The sequence below is a fragment of the Amblyraja radiata genome, chromosome 32, assembly GCF_010909765.2.
Source record: "Amblyraja radiata isolate CabotCenter1 chromosome 32, sAmbRad1.1.pri, whole genome shotgun sequence".
In the NCBI taxonomy this organism is placed as follows: Eukaryota; Metazoa; Chordata; class Chondrichthyes; order Rajiformes; family Rajidae; genus Amblyraja; species Amblyraja radiata.
In genome coordinates this window covers 945,919-967,600 of record NC_045987.1, presented here as the reverse complement: position 1 = coordinate 967,600, position 21,682 = coordinate 945,919, and the positions used below count along the sequence as shown (strand labels likewise).

General features: G+C 46.9%; 1 protein-coding gene across 4 annotated transcripts in view; it reads right to left on the bottom strand.

Moving 5' to 3' along the window:
• Positions 1-21,682, bottom strand: part of wdr31 (WD repeat domain 31) — a 36,908-nt gene that overhangs the window by 5,335 nt on the left and 9,891 nt on the right. For 2 of the 4 annotated variants that reach the window (XM_033049325.1, XM_033049324.1), the window contains exons 9-10: positions 20,235-20,397; positions 15,827-17,646 (exon numbers count right to left, since the gene is read on the bottom strand). In XM_033049325.1, coding sequence (XP_032905216.1) covers positions 17,486-17,646; positions 20,235-20,397 — 324 coding nt within the window. In that variant the 3' untranslated portion in view covers positions 15,827-17,485. Of the gene's footprint in view, positions 1-15,826; positions 17,647-19,780; positions 20,398-21,682 lie in introns of those variants that run through there. The other 2 variants (XR_004416684.1, XM_033049326.1) reach the window with 2 other exon arrangements.

Here is a 21,682-nt window from a genome sequence, read left to right as displayed (position 1 = left end):
CTGTTACCGTCAGGCAGACGGTACAGATCTACAAGGACAAGGACAAACAGACTTAAAAACAGTTTTTACCCCACTGCTATAAAGGCACTAAATGTAGCCGCCAAGGAACGCAGGGGCGATACATACATACATGAAATCGACAGAAGGATGTAGGGCTGGGTGTTTATGCGTGCTATTTTTATGATATTTATTTTAGTTGTTTACCTTTTTAAATATTTTACCTTGTATGTATCGTTAGCTTTTAGAAATGTTTGAATGGTGCACTGACTGGCTGACATTTTACAATTTCGTTGTACATGGTTCATGTTACAATGACAATAAAGAAACTATTCTATTCTATTCTATTCTATTCTATATACACACACACACACACACACACACACACACACACACATATACACACACACATATACACACACACACATACACACACACACACATATACACACACACACATACACACACACACACATACACACACACACACACATACACATATACACACACATACATACACACACACACACACATACACATATACACACACATACATACACACACACACACACACACACACATACACACATACACCGTCTATCTTCAGTGTAAACCGGCATCTGCAGTTCCTTCCTACACAGTTGATGCTGTTCACAAATTATAGGAGTAAATTAGGCCATTCGGCCCATCGAATCCACTCCGCCATTCTATCATGGCTGATCTCTGCCTCATAATCCCATTTTCCTGCCTTCTCCCCATAACCCCTGACACCCGTTCTAATCAAGAATCTATCAATCTCCACCTGAAAAATTTGTCTATCTCTGCCTTAAAAAATATCCACTGACTTGGCCTCCACAGCCCTCTGTGGCAATGAGTTCCACAGATTCACCACCCTCTAACTAAAGAAGTTCCTCCTCACCTCCTTCCGAAAAGAATATCCTTTAATTCTGAGGCTGTGACCTCTGGTCCTAGACTCTCCCACCAGTGGAAACATCCTCTCCACATCCACTCTATCCAGGCCTTTCATTGTTCGGTACGTTTCAATGAGGTGCCCCCTCATCCTTCTAAATTCAGGCCCAGTTCTGTCATGCGCTCATCATAGGTTAACTCACTCACTCCTGTTATTCCCCTGAGAGCTGCTTCAATTATTCACACTGTGGGTTACACTCGGATTCCCTGGGGGGAACTAAGGTTGTTCCGTGTTTCCACAACTGTACTGCCCTAACTTGCTTTAGAAGTAAGTTTGTGGTTGTTCATTACTAATTAATGAGCCGGTCATAGGGAGGAGCAGCAGAGAAACAGGCCCTTCAGCCCATCGAGTCTATGCTGGCCACCAACCACTAATCCAACCTGTTTTTCAAATTCTCATCATCTTCACATCAACCCGCACCAGAGGGAGAAGCAATGGCCAATTAGCACGCAGGGCAATTAACAGTTAACACGTTGGAAGAAACCAAGACAATAGCAAGGCGATAGACACAGAGTGCTGGAGTAACTCAGCGGGTCAGGCAGCATCTCTGGAGGAGAAGGAATAGGTGACGTTTTGGGTTGAGACCCTTCTTCAGACTGAGAGTCAGGGGAGAGGGAAATGAGAGATATGAACAAATGAATGAAAGGTATGTAAACAAAATGAAATCCAGCAAGGATGATCAAGGAGAGGTAGATAGAGCCCACAATGGTCCATTGTTGGCTGTGGGGAAAGATAGCTGTGGGGAAAGACAGGATTGCAGTGAAACTACGATTACTAGCGTGGGGAGGAGATGGAGAGAGAGGAGAGCAAGGGTTACTTGAAGTTAGAGAAGTCAATGTTCATACCGCTGGGGTGTGAGCTGCCCAGGCGAAATATGAGGTGCTGTTCCTCCAATTTACGTTTAGCCTGACTCTGACAATGGAGGAGGCCCAGGACAGAATGGTCATTGTGGGAATGGGAGGGGGAGGGGGAGGGGGAGGGGGAGTCAAAGTGTTTGGGAACCGGGAGACCGGAATGAAACACTTTATTGTCCCATGTGACCAGGCACAGTGAGATTCTGTGCTGCGTACACAATGTATACAAATAACAGCCACCTACAGTGTTGACAAAGTTACAAAGCACGCCGGCTCCTCCTTTGTCCCGTCACCCCCTCCCCACCATGCACCGCATCCTCATCGACCGCCGACCGCGGGTATCGCCTGGAAAGAAACTGTCCCTGAAACTGGAGGTGTGCGTTTTCACACTTCTGTACCTTTTGCCTGATGGGAGAGGGGAGAAGAGGGAGTGGCCGGGCTGGATCAGGTAGGCCGAGGCGGACTGAGCGTAGCTGTTCATTATTGCATTTACATTATTTGATTGCAACTTCTAGTAAAACGGTTTGTATGGATTTGTATGCACAGTGAGAACGTGCAAACTCCACACAGACAGCACCTGAGGTCAGAATTGAACCCAGGTCATAGGGTCTTACTGCCCTTCGGCCCAACTTGCCCACACCGACCAACATGCCCCATCTACACCAGTTTCGCCTGTGTATGTTTGGCCTGTGTCCCGTCCAATCCATGTTTCAGAAACGATGGGATAGTCCCAGCCTCAACTACCTCCTCAGGCAGCTCATTCCATAAACCCACCACCCTCTGCGTGAAAATGTTACCCCTCAGATTCCTATTAAATCTTCCCCCCCCCCCTCCATAAATCCATGTCATCTGGCTATTGATTCCCTGACTCTGGGTGAAGGACTCTGTGCATCGACCCTATCTAAGTTCATATGTTCTAGGAGCAGAATTAGGCCATTCGGCCCATCGTCTTTCTGATCTATCTCTCCCTCCTAACCCCATTCTCCTGCCTTCTCCCCATAGCCCCTCTAACCCGCACTAATCAAGAATCATCTGTTCCCCTCATGGTCTTACACAGATCTACACAATCATCACTCGTCCTCCTGGGTGGTGAGGCAGCAGCTCTACCCGCTGCACTGCTGTGCCGGCTGTACGTGGGCTGCTGGAGAGGCTGACATTTGTGACGCTGTGTGGAGCCAAGCTGGAACAGGGCAGCCAGTCACAGAGGGAGGAATGCAGCCCGTCCAGCCACACCTGCCCACACCGGCAGCCGAGAGTGAAGCCGTGCCAAGCGCATCATTAATGACCAAAGGACTTCTTCCTCCTCCCAATGAGTTGACAAAAAGACGTTGTCAATTGCAGTTGGACACAAAGTGCTGGAGTGACTCAGCGGGACAGGCAGCATCTCTGGAGAGAAGGAATGGGTGATGTTTCTGGTCGAGACCCCAATACAATACAATACAATATTTATTACATGTCATTTGAACCTCAGTGAGGCTCAAACGAAACTCCGTTTCCACAGCCATACAAACACAGACAATTTCCTACAGACATACACACAATTCAATTTACAGAAATATCCATCATAGTGAACCTCCTCCTCACTGTGATGGAAGGCAAAGTATTTTCTCTCCCCTGTTCTCGGTTTTTCCCCCTATGTCGAAGCCCCAGGCGCCAGACTGAGAGGAAGGGGAGAGGGAAACGAGAGATATGGCAGGGTTAGGTGTGGAAACATGAGGTGCAGCGAGAGAGAACGTTGCAGAACTCTCCACAACACCAATGGTGAATTATGCAACGCTATCTGTGTGGTTGGTTACAACACGACTTGGATCGGGAACCACTTAAGAGTAACTTTGGAAATTGGCAAGTAGAATAGAAAGCTGTCTTGATAAAGACCTGTTTCCATGTAACCTGCTGGCAGTAACCAAACACCTTTGTGTCTGAAAAACTACACAGTCACTACCCTGCATGAGGCCTCTGACAATGGCCAGCAATCACTCCCTTTGCCACTCGACACAATACTCCACGTGTGGTCTTGCCTGGCGTAGGGAGTACAGCATGGAGCCCTGCCCTGCAACCACTCCTAATCCCAGGAATGAGGTTTACAGGAATGATCCCCAAAACCATGGGTTAACATACGATGAGCCTCGACCCGCTGGAGTTTAGAAGGATGAGAGGAGACCTCATTGAAACTTACCGAATAATGAAAAGCCTGGATAGAGTGGATGTGGAGAGGATGTTTCCAATGGTGGGAGAGTCCAGGACCAGAGGGCACAGCCTTAGAATAAAAGGACGTTCCTTTAGGAAGGAGACGAGGAGGAATTTCTTTAGTCAGAGGGTGGTGAATCTGTGGAATTCTTTGTCACAGACGGCTGTGGAGGCCAATGGATATGTTTCAGGCAGAGATAGATAGATTCTCGATTATTATGGGTGTTAGGGGGTTTTGGGGAGAAGGCAGCAGAATGGGGTAGAGAGGGAGAGATAGATCAACCATGATTCAATGGTGGAGTAGACTTGATGGGCCGAATGGTGTATCTCGAAACTAAACTTCATGCCAACTCCGCTGATCTTTAGACACCAGGTGCGGAGGGTGGAGAGGTTTGGGCAGGTCAGTCTGGAGATCTCTTGTGGACAAACTGGTTTACACTAATGATAGACACAAAATGCTGGAGTAACTCAGCGGGACAGGCAGCATCTCTGGAGAGAGGGAATGGGTGACGTTTCACATCGGGACCCTTCTTCAGAAGGATCTCGACCGGAAACATCCCCCACTCCTTCTCTCTAGAGATTCGGCTCAACTTGCCCACACCGGCCAACATGTCCCATCTACACCAGTCCCACCTGCCTGCATTTGGTCCAAACCCCTCCAAACCTGTCCCAGCCTCGATGACCTCCTCTGGCATCTTGTTCCATACGCCCACCACTCTTTGTGTGAAAACATTACCCCTCAAATTCCTATTAAATCTTTTCCCTTTCACCTTGAACCAATGTCCTCTGGCCCTTGATTCCCCTACTCTGTGCAAGAGACTCTGTGCATCTTAGTATGATGTACTAATGTCTGATATAATTTGCCTGGGTAGCAGACAACGCAACGTTTTTCACTGTGTCTTGGTACAGGTGTCAACATCACACCAGGGATGAGTTTGCTAGTCGTTGTATTACTGGGGGGGAAGGTCATTGTGGTCTCTCACGCCTAATCTGCTTGAGGAAGCAAGGTAAAAGGCTACACTGTGTGCACGCCACGATATACACACCACAAACCAGCCTTACACACCACAGCCTCACCTCCAGGCACCATTTATCACAGCCAGAAGCCGTTGCTAAGTTACTATTTTATTTTCTGAGCATAATGTTCGCCCAACTTCAGAGAATTCCATGACGTGAACAGAACTATAAACAAGGAAGTTGTGTTTGCTCTTTAATCAAACACTGACAATCTTTCCTGGATACTCGCAGTGTTATATGACTGAACATAGAACTGTACAGCACAAGAACAGGCCCTTCGGCCCACAATGTCTGTGTCGGCATGATGCCAAGTCTCCTCAGGCTGCCCCTGATCCATATCCCTCCATATCCACGTGCCTGTATAAAAGCCTCTTAAACGCCACTATTGTATCTGCCTCCATCACCAACCCTGGCAGCGCGTTCCAGGCACCCACCACCCTCTGAGTAAAAACTTGCCCCACTCATCTCCGTTAAACTTTCCCCCTCTCCCCTTATAGCTACGCCCTCTAGTGTTGGACATCTCCACCCTGGGAGAAAGGTTGTGACTGTCTACCATATCTGTGCCTCTGATAATTTCTCCCAGTTCTATCAGGTCTGTCATTATTATCCAGTCATTGTTAGATAAGTCTGCAAGAACACAGGAGAATGGGAGTACAGCATTAGTCCCTTCAAGCCTGCCCCACCATTTAATATAATCATAGATCCACACTGCTCTTAACTCTGCTCCATCGAGACCTTGGGTGGCACGGTGATACAGAGGTAGAGTTGCTGCCTCACAGCGCCAGAGACCCGGGTTCAATCCCGACTACGGGTGCTGTCTGTATGGAGTTTGAACGTTCTCCCCGTGACCTGCGTGGGTTTTCTCTGGGAGCTCCGGTTTCATCCCACACTCCAAAGACGTACAGGTTAATTGGCTTTGTGTATATGTAAATTGTCCTTAGTGTGTGTAGGATGGTGTTAGTGTGCGGGGATCGCTGGTCGGCGCGGACTCGGTGGGCCGAAGGGTGAGCTGGCATCAATAGTTTAGTTCATTTTAGATTCTAAACTAAACCAAATGGAACTGTTGATGCCAGCCACTATCATTCAGCCTCTCACACGGTCAAGCTGGTAATGGTGTGGAAGGTGAGTCAGACTCACTGCCAGGGTGCTGGGTGCCAGGGTGCTGGGTGCCGGTTGCCAGGGTGCTGGGTGCCAGGGTGCTGGGTGTCAGAGTGCTGGGTGTCAGGGTGCTGGGTGTCAGGGTGCTGGGTGTCAGGGTGCTGGGTGTCAGGGTGCTGGTTGCCAGGGTGCTGGGTGTCAGGGTGCTGGTTGCCAGGGTGCTGGGTGCCAGGGTGCTGGGTGTCAGGGTGCTGGGTGCCAGGGTGCTGGGTGTCAGGGTGCTGGGTGCCAGGGTGCTGGGTGTCAGGGTGCTGGTTGCCAGGGTGCTGGGTGTCAGGGTGCTGGTTGCCAGGGTGCTGGGTGTCAGGGTGCCGGGTGTCAGGGTGCTGGGTGTCAGGGTGAATGCAGGTGAATGACTGTGAGTTCACACCCCTCTGAGAACCCAGCTGGAGATTTCAGTTTGGGGCAACTCATTTTCAGACGTTTACTAATGAGAACTTTAAATTAAAGCCCAGCTTGCCTCTCAGATACAGCATGGAAACAGGCCCTTCGGCCCAACTTGCCCACACCCGCCAACATGTCCCAGCTACACCAGTCCCACCTGCCTGCGTTTGGTCCATATCCCTCCAAACCTGTACTATCCATTCACCTGTCTACCTGTTTCTTAAAGGTTGCGATGGTCCCAGCCTCAACTACCTCCTCTGGCAGCTTGTTCCATACACCCACCACCCTTTGTGTGAAAAAGTTACCCTTCAGATTACTATTAGTTCTTTCCTCCCCTCACCTTAAACCTATGTCTTCTGGTTCTCGATTCCCCTACTATGGGCAAGAGACTGTGTGCGTCTACCTGATCTATTCCTCTCATGCTGCCCACTGGTAGATTTGTCCCGTGCCTTTGACTATAATCATCTCTCAATTAAATCTGCAAGAGCAGGTGATCTCTTTATTGATCCAGGACTGCTTGAATAAATTAGCCGTTGAATTTCCTATATCTCCGCTGTGACTAAATCTCCAAACTCCTCACAGACTCTCAAGTGTTTTCTTTGTCCCGTAGTTGCAGAAGCTGATGCACAAGGTTTTTAGTTTTTAGCCAGAGAGATACTGTGTGGCACATCGGCCCACTGAGTCCGAGCCAACCAGCGATCACCGCGTATACTAGCTCTATCCTGCACACTAGGGCCAATTAACCCACAACCCTGCATGTCTTTGGTGTGTGGCTGGAAATCGGAGCACCCGGAGAAAACACGAGGGTTTCAGTTTAGTTTATAATGTTCCATTGTTGGCTGAGAAGAGGTGATGACGTGTGGGTACAGACAGTGTAACTAGTTATTAAATATTCTGCAATATGGCTACAGGGAGTTAGGTAAAAATCTTACAAACAGGACAGTTTCAGGTTGGAACCCTTGGACACAATCTGTGTCTACCTGTGTCTATATGTGTTTACCTGTGTCTATATGTGTCTACCTGTGTCTATATGTGTCCACCTGTGTCTATATGTGTCTACCTGAGTCTACATGTGTCCACCTGTGTCTACATGTGTCTACCTGTGTCTATATGTGTCTACCTTCACCAGAAGTGGGTTTTGGTATCCCCTTTGGTGAACATTGAAACCTGATGAACTGAAGGGAAAGGCGAGTGCACTGGGATTGTGTTACTGTGGAATGTGGGCCACATTCATTACTAACAATCAAAGAGTTTTGTTGTGACAACAGGCTGAGCAATGAACAACCTTTTCACACAGAGGGTGCTGGGTGCATGGAACGAGCTGCCTGAGGAGATAGTTGAGGCAGGTACTATCGCAATGTTTAAAAAACATTTAGACAGGTACATGGATAGGACAGGTTTAGAGGGATATGGGCCAAACGCAGGCAGGTGGGTCTAGTGTAGATGGGCCATGTTGGTCAGCAGGGGCAAGTTGGGCCGAAGGGCCTGTTTCCATGCTGTGTGACTCTATGTCTATGACTAGTGTAGATGGGCCATGTTGGTCAGTGTGGGCAAGTTGGGCCGAAGGGCCTGTTTCCATGCTGTGACTATGTCTAGTGTAGATGGGACATGTTGGTCAGCATGGGCAAGTGGGGCCGAAGGGCCTGTTTCCATGCTGTGTGACTATGTCTAGTGTAGAGCAGCCAGTTTTGCTTCAGTTAATAATACTTTATGGCCTGGTAGTTTGCAATGGCCCACGCTATCAGTGGTGGTAGGGATGAGTGAAGGGGCATTGTATTGGGGATGGTTCCGTGGTTGCAGGCTCGGGCGGCTGCCGACAGGTGCCAGGACCATGGACGTGTCTGGGCTTGTGGAGTGATCGCGTATCCCAGCACACGTTGCCAGGATTCTGATACCCCTCCCGTTAAGGTGCAACCCATCCCTCTTGTACAGATCGTGTCAGCCCCAGAAGAGATCCAATGGTCTAGAAATCTGGATGCCTGCCCCAACTCCTCAGCCACACACTCATGTCCTCTGTCTTCCTGTTCCTACCCTCACTAGAACTTATCACTGGAAGTTTTATCTTGTCTATTTTTATAGTTTCTAATCTTTATACTTGTTTTTAAGATCTATACACACTGTGTGCTCGCAGAAATCTGTGTTGTATGACTGCTTATCAGTACATTGTCCTGGTTGTATGTTGAGCCACGTCAAAGAAGATTTTCTGTTACGACAGACAATAAAGTTTTCTGAATCTGAATCTGAATCTGAAGTAATCCTGAGATCACTACCCTGGAAGTCCTGTTTGTAAGATTTTTACCTAACTCCCTGTCGCCATATTGCAGAACCTCCTTCCTTTAGCAACCAATTTAATTTGCGCCAACATGAACGATGACTTCTGGCTGCTCCCCCTCCCCCTTGAGGCTGCCATGCAGCTCCTCCGAAACATCCTGGACCAAGTGTCTATCCTCAGATTCAACCCGTCCTGCCACACACTGGGCTGGAAAGGCTGAAATTGGTGTTTAACGACGCTTCTTTGTAAAACAAAGGTCATAGCCAAAGATCCTATAGCGGAGCAAGATGGATTACTCTCACGCAAACGTGTAGTACGCTCATGGGCAGATTCATGGGTGATTTTATGACCCATTTTAGCAACCTGCCCCCGCCATCTTGTTCCGCCATTTTGCTCCGCACTCTTGCTTCCGGCCAAAGATTGGATCCGCAGTGGGGAGAAGGAGTGCGCGGCCCGGGGCAGCGGGGACAGAGAGTGCGGAGAGAGAGGCCCAACTTTTGTTGGAGGCAGGGTGTGAGGTGCACTCAGTGGACATGGTAGTGGGGGGGGGGGGATGAAGGGAAGGGGTGTAATGGGACTGAAGAGGATGAGCCGTAATTCAATACAGTTTTATTCGTCACATTGCACATAAAGTGCAAGTGAAATGAATTTGCCAGCAGCGGTACAATGAGAAAGAACACACAATACACAATAAAGATTTAACACAAACATCCACCACAGTATTCTTCACTGTGGTGGAAGGCACAAAGTTTGGTCAGTCCGCCTCCATTTTCCCCCGTGGTCGGGACCACAACCCTCCGCAGTCGCCGCTGTGGGCGGCGAGATGAGCAGACAGGGCAAGTCCTGAATCGGTGCTTCCCCACCGGAGACCTCGGCTTCAAGATGGTGTAGATAACAGGCCGGCGGTCGAAGATCTAAAGTCCCCGCCAGAAGCACCGCAGCCAGAAGCACCGCAGAGCCGGCGGTCAGAGCTCCTCTCCAGGGGTGATGGTCAGTCCACGCCGGGCCCGCGGTAGAAGTTGGCCGTGGGCTGGTAGTGGAAACTTCTTCCTCTCCAGGGTCCCCAACGAGCGATCCCGGGCTGCGGACGCCACGCAAGCACCTCACCAAATCACAGTTTTGCAAAGAGATGCAGAAAATCCAGAATTTCAATCATAGATAAATATTCCTGTACTGCAGTGCCACAAGGCTTGGTGTAGTTTGTGCCCTTTACTGTTTATCGTGTCGTGTTATGTTTATCCACTGTTTTTTCCAAGTGTGCTGTACATATTAAGCCCCCTCTCCCAAAAAGAAAACCAAATTCTTGTTTCACCTCAGCAGGATTCAGTGCCTGAGCCCCAGTTACACCATAACCAGATTTCTCAGCTTTGGTGAGATGTATTGAGTCAAGAATTCCAGAGACACAAAATAAAGAGACCAATAACAAGATCACAGCTCTTTATCAGTGGCCATTAAAATGACCATTGTGGGTCCGATAATGAAAGGGTGGGTGGGATTTGATTCACCTGCTGCAAAGGAAAGGGAGGTCAGGACTTCAGAACAACTCCTTGGTTGGACGATACTCATGACCCCACCAGGCTACATAGACAACCTTTAGAAGGGAACCTACTGAGTAACATCCTGCACCCTGGAAGAGCAGCGTCCAGAGTGGTTACAGTGGGTTTCTGGTGACATCTGATCTCTCTCTTTGGAACAGGTTGCAGTCCGTAGTGCCGAGGCTTCAATGGGGCTTCTGCTCGATGTTCCCCTCTGGCTCTATGCAGCAAAATGTTGGAGGTAGATCACCAACCGTGGACTTGAAGGACAGGGCAACGCTGAAGATCCCAAAGGCCCATTGTTTCTCCAAATACTGAGTAACTGTGGAGGCACTAGTTGCGATCTTTCAAGAACCACTAGAGTCAGGGGTGACCGACCGACTGACCTGATTGACCCTAATCCTAACTGTACATGTGTTATTTATCATGTTTATTTAACAGTTCACATCATAACTTTATAAAGATAAATCAATTGTAAAACAAAATGATCAGCAAGGTGAGCATTACCTTTATTCCTTGGAAACCTTGCTATTGTTTTGATGTAATGAGGAGGCAGCCATGATCCCAGCTACCATGAAACAAAATGCGTGATTGGTCAATTGGCTCCCAACACAATGTCAAACGTACATTGATTGGACAATTACTACTCCGAAAATTGAGGTTTTTCTCATATTTTAACAATCTGTACAGGTTCTGTTCTTGACGAGTTTCAGGAATGATTTCTATAATATTTTTACACAATATGTTAAAAATTCAGGTGGTTACGTGATTTGGGTCACAAACATAAACGAAAAAGCTCCTCGGCCCACAGCCTACTTCCCACACATAAAGTTTAAGAAGGAACTGCAGATGCTGGAAAAATCGAAGGTAGACAAAAATGCTGGAGAAACTCAGCGGGTGAGGCAGCATCTATGGAGCGAAGGAATAGGTGACGTTTTGGGTCAAGGGTCTGAAGAAGGGTCTCGACCCGAGTCAGAACTGGACGAGTTTGACAAATTTCTTAAACGCCGTGGATTCTCCCAAGCAACAGGTCGCTGCCAGTTGTACTGGGAAATGTTGACGATGAAATCCCAAATACAGACGAGAGCGCGGGGTGGGGAAGAGGTTGTAGCTCTTTCTAGTGGCTCTTAAAAGGGCCTTTGTTGGCTGGAGTAAGAAATTCCAGTGCGGTCCCCACCGATGTGGCTTCAAATCCGATGTATTGTCAAGAACGGCTCTCAGGTTCCTGACGTCCATTTTCAGTTTTAGTTAAGTTTATTGTCATGTGTACTGAGGTACAGTGAAAGGCTTTTGTTGCGTGCTATCCAATCCCTCTTGGGGTTGCACGGGAGAATCCACGGTGTTTGAGGAATTTGTCAAACTCGTCCAGTATATTTTGTGCCCTTTACTGTTTATCGTGTCGTGTATGTTTATCCAGTTTTTTCCAAGTGTACCGTACATATTAAGCCCCTTATTTGGTTGTAGCCGAACATTGCCAATAAGACACCACCTCCCTCTCAACCGCCCCCCCAACCCCCCTTCCACCCCCACACGCCCAGTGTGGTTCATTATAGCAAGGGTTTACTGTAATTCATGATCCACCCCCCTCCCAAAAAGAAAACCAAATTCTTGTTTCACCTCAGCAGGATTCAGTGCCTGAGCCCCAGTTACACCATAACCAGATTTCTCAGCTTTGGTGAGATGTATTGAGTCAAGAATTCCAGAGACACAAAATAAAGAGACAAATAACAAGATCACAGCTCTTTATCAGTGGCCATTAAAATGACCATTGTGGGTCTGATAATGAAAGGGTGGGTGGGATTTGATTCACCTGCTGCAAAGGAAAGGGTGGTCAGGACTTCAGAACAACTCCTTGGTTGGACGATACTCATGACCCCACCAGGCTACATAGACAACCTTTAGAAGGGAACCTACTGAGTAACGTCCTGCACCCTGGAAGAGCAGCGTCCAGAGTGGTTACAGTGGGTTTCTGGTGACATCTGATCTCTCTCTTTGGAACAGGTTGCAGTCCGTAGTGACGAGGCTTCAATGGGGCTTCTGCTCGATGTTCCCCTCTGGCTCTATGCAGCAAAATGTTGGAGGTAGATCACCAACCGTGGACTTGAAGGACAGGGCAACGCTGAAGTTCCCAAAGGCCCATTGTTTCTCCAAATACTGAGCAACTGTGGAGGCATTAGTTGCGATCTTTCAAGAACCACTAGAGTCAGGGGTGACCGACCGACCCTAACCCTACTTTTGTTATTTATCATGTTTATTTAACAGTTCACATCATAACTTTACAAAGATAAATCAATTGTAAAACAAAATGATCAGCAAGGTGAGCATTACCTTTATTCCTTGGAAACCTTGCTATTGTTTTGATGTAATGAGGAGGCAGCCATGATCCCAGCTACCATGAAACAAAATGCATGATTGGTCAATTAGCGCCCAACACAATGTCAAACGTACATTGATTGGACAATTACTACTCCGAAAATTGAGGTTTTTCTCATATTTTAACAATCTGTACAGGTTCTGTTCTTGACGAGTTTTAGGAATGATTTCTATAATATTTTTACACAATATGTTAAAAATTCAGGTGGTTACGTGGTTTGGGTCACAAACATAAAACGAAAAAGCTCCTCGGCCCACAGCCTACTTCCCACACATAAAGTTTAAGAAGGAACTGCAGATGCTGGAAAAATCGAAGGTAGACAAAAATGCTGGAGAAACTCAGTGGGTGAGGCAGCATCTATGGAGCGAAGGAATAGGTGACGTTTTGGGTCAAGGGTCTGAAGAAGGGCCTCGACCCGAGTCAGAACTGGACGAGTTTGACAAATTTCTTAAACGCCGTGGATTCTCCCAAGCAACAGGTCGCTGCCAGTTGTACTGGGGAATGTTGACGATGAAATCCCAAATACAGACGAGAGCGCGGGGTGGGGAAGAGGTTGTAGCTCTTTCTAGTTGGCTCTTAAAAGGGCCTTTGTTGGCTGGAGTAAGAAATTCCAGTGCGGTCCCCACCGATGTGGTTTCAAATCCGATGTTTTGTCAAGAACGGCTCTCGGGTTCCTGACGTCCATTTTCAGTTTTAGTTAAGTTTATTGTCATGTGTACTGAGGTACAGTGAAAGGCCTTTGTTGCGTGCTATCCAATCCCTCTTGGGGTTGCACGGGAGAATCCACGGTGTTTGAGGAATTTGTCAAACGCGTCCAGTATATTTTGTGCCCTTTACTGTTTATCGTGTCGTGTATGTTTATCCAGTGTTTTTTCCAAGTGTACTGTACATATTAAGCCCCCCCTCCCAAAAAGTAAACCAAATTCTTGTTTCACCTCAGCAGGATTCAGTGCCTGAGCCCCAGTTTCACCATAACCAGATTTCTCAGCTTTGGTGAGATGTATTGAGTCAAGAATTCCAGAGACACAAAATAAAGAGACCAATAACAAGATCACAACTCTTTATCGGTGGCCATTAAAATGACCATTGTGGGCCTGATAATGAAAGGGTGGGTGGGATTTGATTCACCTGCTGCAAAGGAAAGGGTGGTCAGGACTTCAGAACAACTCCTTGGTTGGACGATACTCATGACCCCACCAGGCTACATAGACAACCTTTAGAAGGGAACCTACTGAGTAACGTCCTGCACCCTGGAAGAGCAGCGTCCAGAGTGGTTACAGTGGGTTTCTGGTGACATCTGATCTCTCTCTTTGGAACAGGTTGCAGTCCATAGTGACGAGGCTTCAATGGGGCTTCTGCTCGATGTTCCCCTCTGGCTCTATGCAGCAAAATGTTGGAGGTAGATCACCAACCGTGGACTTGAAGGACAGGGCAACGCTGAAGTTCCCAAAGGCCCATTGTTTCTCCAAATACTGAGCAACTGTGGAGGCATTAGTTGCGATCTTTCAAGAACCACTAGTCAGGGGTGACCGACCGACCCTAACCCTACTTTTGTTATTTATCATGTTTATTTAACAGTTCACATCATAACTTTATAAAGATAAATCAATTGTAAAACAAAATGATCAGCAAGGTGAGCATTACCTTTATTCCTTGGAAACCTTGCTATTGTTTTGATGTAATGAGGAGGCAGCCATGATCCCAGCTACCATGAAACAAAATGCGTGATTGGTCAATTGGCGCCCAACACAATGTCAAACGTACATTGATTGGACAATTACTACTCGTAAAATTGAGGGTTTTCACATATTTTAACAATCTGTACAGGTTCTGTTCTTGACGAGTTTCAGGAATGATTTCTATAATATTTTTACACAATATGTTAAACATTCAGGTGGTTACGTGATTTGGGTCACGAACTTAAACGAAAAAGCTCCTCGGCCCACAGCCTACTTCCCACACATAAAGTTTAAGAAAGAACTGCAGATGCTGGAAAAATCAGTGGGTGAGGCAGCATCTATGGAGCGAAGGAATAGGTGACGTTTCGGGTCGAAGGTCTGAAGAAGGGTCTCGACCCGAGTCAGAACTGGACGAGTTTGACAAATTTCTTAAACGCCGTGGATTCTCCCAAGCAACAGGTCGCTGCCAGTTGTACTGGGGAATGTTGACGATGAAATCTCAAATACAGACGAGACAGAGCGCGGGGTGGGGAAGAGGTTGTAGCTCTTTCTAGTGGCTCTTAAAAGGGCCTTTGTTGGCTGGAGTAAGAAATTCCAGTGCGGTCCCACCGATGTGGCTTCATATCCGATGTTTTGTCAAGAACGGCTCTCGGGTTCCTGACATTCAATCCCTCTTGGGGTTGACATTTGTCAAACTCGGACTCATCGTCTGCCCCAGTGGCATTTTCCTGCAAGTCTACAGGGAAAGTTCCTCACAAACAGCTGGCGACCACATCAGTCGGCAGATGTTTCATGCTTTGCCCATCACACCTCTGGAGGAGATCCAGGGCCACAAGAAGTCCCACCCTGACCAAGTTGTTCCTCAACAGCTTCTCCAGCGCCAGGTGTGGACTTGCGGGGACTTGGAGCAGAATGACACAAGAAAGAGACTCCCCGCGCTCACCCCCCTCCCTCCCTCCCTCCACACCCTCCCTCCCTCCATCCCAGGGGCGATGTCTTTGACCTTGACCCTTGGTCGTGTCCGGAACGCAGACCCGGTCCGGCCGCTGACCAGTGGGATGACCAGAGCGATGGACTGTGTCTTGAAGGCGCGCGTCGAGGTCTCTCTCCGGCCACTCGCTGGCGGACACTGGACAGCAGCGCCGCCTTTTATAGACACCGCCATGTCCCGCCCCCCTCGATGACCATTGGACCTCGCTCCGGCCACGGCGTTGGGCAAGGGGGGGGGGGGGGGGACAGTCCGTCCGATTGGCGGCGACCGCTGTCCGTCTGCGCGAAACCCCGTCAAACTTCAGCGCGGGAAGGAAAGCTGGTGCGAAGCGATTGTCCGCTCGCTCCGGCCACGACCCCGCGTCACTGGCGCCAAGCCGGACACTGGGGGAAACGAGCCACACTGAGAGAAAATGTTAGCACTCATTTAATCATCCAAAACCCAATTTGGCTGTGACTTTTGTACAAATTAAATATTTAAATAACTATGATACAGGATGATATTTTTATCTTCTGTTTCTATGTTCTTTAAATGTTGCTTTCAACATTTGTCAGTGTTACAGGAAAGACAATTTACTTTGGTAAAACATGTACTACAATGAAATACCAGAATTGTAACCCAACAAGCGAACTACATCTCACATAAAGACATTATACACTATCATACACAGTAGATCAGTAGATAGATCCCATACAAGTGGTACACAAAGAGATATTCTTCACATCATGTTGCAGATTCCTGTTTTGGTGGCATCTCTTCACTAATCTGCAGCAAATACGTACATGAGACAAGATAGAATGATGGGCCCATTGGAGCCCAGAAGGTCGGCTGTTTGTTTCAATAAGTCTACTGCCTCTCAGCAGAAAGGTTTGCATAGTTCTAATGTGTAGGAAGGAACTGAAGATAGTCACAAAATGCTGGAGTAACTACGGGACAGGCAGCATCTCTGGAGAGAAGGAATGGGTGATGTTTCAGGTTGAGACCCTTCTTCTCAACCAGCTGCCTGTCCAGTAGAGTTACTCCAGCATTGTGTGCCTATCTTCATGCATAGTTCTAATTTCTCATCTTACTCTCCTTAACTAAAACTATTAGTGGAGGAAACTTGTGAAAGCTATTCCAAGCAAGTGAGCTAGATCCTGATACAAGCTGCCATAATGTGCTACATATATCAATACCATGACAGTGCTAAAGAAGTCAACACTGTGCAAACATGGCATTGCCTCACTACACATTGGGAGTTTGCAATAATAAAATAATTTGCCAAATTATTATAATTGGCCCAAATAAGGTTCATTTTACCATCCTTTGTCCTTCTTCATGACGTCTTTTGGTTCAGCCTTATCTTATCTATTGCTCCGGGTGTCAGGGGTTACGGGGAGAAGGCAGGAGAATGGGGTTGAGAGGGAAAGATAGATCAGCCATGATTAAATGGCAGAGTAGACTTGATGGGCCGAATGGCCTGATTCTGTTTCTAGAACATGAAAACTATTCTCCATACTCCTATCACCACTGCCAATAACGCTGCAACTGACGGTAAAGATCAGAGAACAGGAATGGACACAGAGGTGGCTCCAGGCCATTGGTTATGGTGCTCAATGGTTAAACAATAGGTATTTACAACAATGCATTCATGATTTAATTCTACACAATAAATTAAAGTATTCTGACCTATACAATGCACATTCTGAGGATCCTTGTCGCATATGGAGATAACTCATGAGAGGAAGCTTTGTTAACAGAGCCCGCCGTTCCTTAGCATCTTCCATTGCTGCTCTCCTATATGTTGAAGTGTGTAGGAAAGAACTGCAGATGCTGGTTTACACTGATAGACACAGAATGTTGGAGAAGAACTCTGAAGAAGGGTCTCGACCTGAAACAACACCCATTCTTTATCTCCAGAGATGCTGCTTGTCACACTGAGTTACTCCAGATTTTTGTGTCTATCTTCAGTGTTGAAGTGTCGGCTCCGGTCTCCACTTGTGATCGATCCACTGCTGTCCATTCTGCTGAGGGCCTCCCACAAACCAGCCTCAGCTCCTCGGCGAGGAAGATGCATCCCTGCCTTGCTCAGAACCTGGCCACCTCTCTCAGGCTGCAGCCGTTCCAATGGGTCAGCCGGAGACAGTGAATTCCTGTGTTAAAGCTGCCACACAGGAGGCTAGCAGCATCACTAGAGACCAACGATGTCAGAGTGCCGGCCCCATCCAGGCAGAGCGAGCCAACACACACTACAGTGAAGACACAAAACACTCAGTCAATGTACCTGACTACCATCCTCTCACCCTCTTTACTAACATCAGGGTTAGATTTAGCTCTTGTGGCTAACGATATCAAATGATTATGGGGAGAAAGCAGGAACGGGGCACTGATTTTGAATGATCAGCCATGATCATATTAAATGGCGGTGCTGGCTCGAATGGCCAAATGGCCTCCAGCTGAACCTATTCTCTATGTTTCTATGTTGGAATCAATGTAATCTTCACTGCAAGCTTTTTAAAAATAAAGTTTCCTCTCTTACAAAATGAATGTTTATTTTCCAAGTGTTCGGGCTTCCCACACTCTCTGGACGATTGCTAATCATGTCTGTGCCCCTGGGAAAAGCAACTGTGGGGAGTAATATTGGGAGTCCAGACCACCCTTTCTGTCCTGTGATTTCTCCATTGCCATGGTGAGGCCACATGCAAACTGGAGGAACAGAGCTTCATATTCCACACTGATGCACGGATACAAAAGGCTTAGCGGGATATGGGCCAAACAAGGGCAGGTGGGACTAGCATAGATGGAGAGTCTGGGTCAGGATGGGTACGTTGGGCCGATTGGCCAGTTTCCACGATGTACGACTCATCTCTGACCAAAATATGCTGAGAGCAGACTAGTGTAAATTAAACCTAGCAGCGCCCGGCATAGAAAGATAAGAAATCTGACAGTGGGGCACTGGTAAAGGAGGTGAAACTCTCAGTAATAGAGTTGGTGACCAGGATCTCCTTCATTGATCCACTGTTATCAGGCTGCATCTTTGGAAACACATATGAAGATGCATGCACGGGTAGCGTCTGAGACATATCCAAGCTCAGTTATAAAGGCAAGCAGCTTGTATTTAAAGTGAACATCTTCTAGGATTTCAGGTATCCCAAAGTAAATTAAATGTTCCAGATAAATGGAAAAACAGAGACAATGCCTCTGATGACTAGCGACTAGTCTTTTGAATGTTTTAACAGTGCCACCTTTTGGATAAGACAATAAGCTGATACGCCAACTGCTCTCTAGGTTGGAGAATTAAAAAAAAGTAATGCATTGTTTCAAAGAAGAACAGGGTAGTGTTCTGGTCAATATTAATCATCAATTGACTAAAATAGACCAGCCTAGGAATTCAGTCAGGCAGAGTTGCTTCAATTAGTGCTCCATTTTTCCAGGGTGAGGTATGATTACGTTTGTTTTTGGGCTGAATATCAACATTTTGGAAATTCAACCGGGCACTTTCTTCAACAAATTATGTCAGTGCGATTTTTAACATTTACATTTCTACATTTTACATTCCACTCCTCTTTCATTCCTTTTCCCTCCATATTTGACACCCTTCTGTCTCTGTGTCTCCTTTTTGTCTGCTCTTCATATCTAATCTTTGTACACCCATCTGCAAATCAAACCCGTCTCACCCGTGTCCACCTGCCACTTGCCAGGTTAGATACAAAATGCAGGAGTAACTCAGCGGGACAGGCAGCATCTCTGGAGAGAAGGAATGGGTGACGTTTCGGTTCGAGACCCTTTGTGTTCATTTTGGGTTTAAACCAGTATCTGCAGTTCCCTCCTATCACTTGCCAGGCTTTGTCCCGCCCCATCAGTTTCTGAGCTTTCTACCCCCCTATTACAATCAGTCTGAAGAAAGGGCCCAACTGAAATGTCACCTGTCCATATCCTCCAGAGATGCAGCCTGACCCGCTGAGTTACTCAAGAACTGTGTGATTCACATTCTATCAATATCAGAACAAGCCAGATATGCTCTTAGTCATCAATCTATGATATTAGCTCAGTTCTTCTCTCTCATAGGGTCATAAATAATAGCAGAATTATGCCATTCGGCCCATCAAGGCTGATCCGCCATTCAATCATGGCTGATCTATCTCTCCCTCCTAATCCCATTCTCATGCCTTCTCCCCATAACCCCTGACACCCATACTAATCAAGAATCCATCTATCTCGGTGTTAAAAATATTCATTGACTTGGCCTCCACACCTTTCTGTGACAAAGAATTCCACAGATTCACCAGCTCTGATTGAAGAAATTCCTCCTCATCTCCTTCCAAAAGGAACATCGTTTAATACTGAGGCTTTAACCTCGTCCTAGACTCTCCCACTAGTGGAAACATCCTCTCCACATCCACTCTATCCAAGCCTTTCATTATTCAGTAAGTTTCAAGGAGGTCCCCCCCTCATACTCTCCATTTGCCCTGCTGGCCATTTCCCATGGCCCTGCTCTGAGTCACGCATAACACACAGACATGTAATCACAACTAATTGTCCCCATTAACCCTGACACAAAAATGTCCTTTGTCCTATCCATCCCTCCCATCAACTTCACCCAAACTTTCACTCTTTTCCAATTTAGTTTAGTTTAGTTTAGAGATACAGCGTGGGAACAGGCCCTTCGGCCCACCAAGTCCTATCAATTCCTTTATCATTTGAGTGGTCATCTCTCAAACTTTAGTGAAGAATCCCAGATTGCATGGACTCCAGATTTTAGGTTGCTGTGCAACCGAGGTAGACTAAAACTAGATTCAAATAACTCCAAGTGTAGCATTCAGCACAAGGACAATACCTGCAGTGTCGCGATTCCAGATCCTCACAGTACAGTCATGTGCAGAGGTTGCAACCAAAGGGAATGAAGAAGTCCCACTTGGGAGAAAGATGCAAGCTGCAGTACTCTGAAGATGTCCCTTATATTCGCACACCTTAAGTTTTGCCTGCCTTAAATCCCATAGCTGTAAGAGAGAGGGAAGCTGAGTAATTAGTGATCATAATAGTAATCAACTGGACTCGATGTTGTCGCGGATACTAGTGAGTCTTGTACTGTAGTGACTTGTTGGATATCATCTAGCAGCTTAATCATCTTTTTTTTTAATCCAAAACACTTCTTGTACTATCAGGTAATTGATAACTTGGTTACAATCTGTTTTGTAGGTAAAATGAAGAGTTTCTGGCAGGGAGGGTGGGGACAGAAGGTCCCCCCCTACCTCCTCCTCCCTCTCCCTCTCCCCCCCCCCTCCCTTATATACCCCCTTGCTGGGGTGTTTAGAACAGAGACACAGTCCTGCTATAAGGGATTGACCATTAAGGAAATTGCGGATCTTTGAGATATTAAGGGAATCAAAAGTTATTACAAAGTAGTGCTGAGAAAAAGATTGGACGTGATCTTATAGAATTGCTGAATAAGGATGAGAGGTAAATGGCCTACTCTTACTTCGATTTATTTTACTCTTATATTATAAAATATTATTTCAGAATTTGAGAATTAAATCAAACTGGGGTGGAGATAGGGGTGATTATGAAAGGAAGAAAGCACCAAAACACAACACTAATAAACTTGTTATTGGCAAATGTAATGGATTACAGTACAGATAATTATGATGGGGGTGCATTGTTGGTGGAAAAAGGAGAGAGGTCACATACTGATTGGATTATATTTACAAATGTGGCAGAGGTGCAGAGAGAGCTGAGATTAAATCACTAAAGTAATGAAATGTTGAAATGAGGAACTGCAGATGCCGGTTTACAAAAAAGACAAAGTGCTGGAGTAATTCAGTGGGTCAGGCAGCATCTCTGGAGATCATCTCTGGAGGCAGTGTTTCGGGTTTTCAGTGATTGCAGGGGGAGGGGGGGGGGGGGAGAAAGCTGGAAGTGAGGTGGGGGCAGGACAAAGTCTAAATGGGCGGCACGGTGGCGCAGCGGTAGAGTTGCTGCCTCACAGCGCCAGAGACCCAGGTTCGATTCTGACTACGGGTGCTGCCTGTAAGGAGTTTGTACGTTCTCCCCGTGACCGCGTGGGTTTCTCCCAGATCTTCGGTTGCCTCCCACACTCGAAAGACGAACAGGTTAGTAGGTTAATTGGCTTGGTGTATGTGTTAATTGTCCCTAGTGTGTGGAGGCTAGTGTAAATGTGCGGGGATCTCTGGTCGGTGCGGACTCGGTGGGCCGAAGGGTCTGTTTCTGTGCTTTATCTCTAAAACTAAAAAAAAATTAAAACTTAAAGTGATAGATACATTTTTT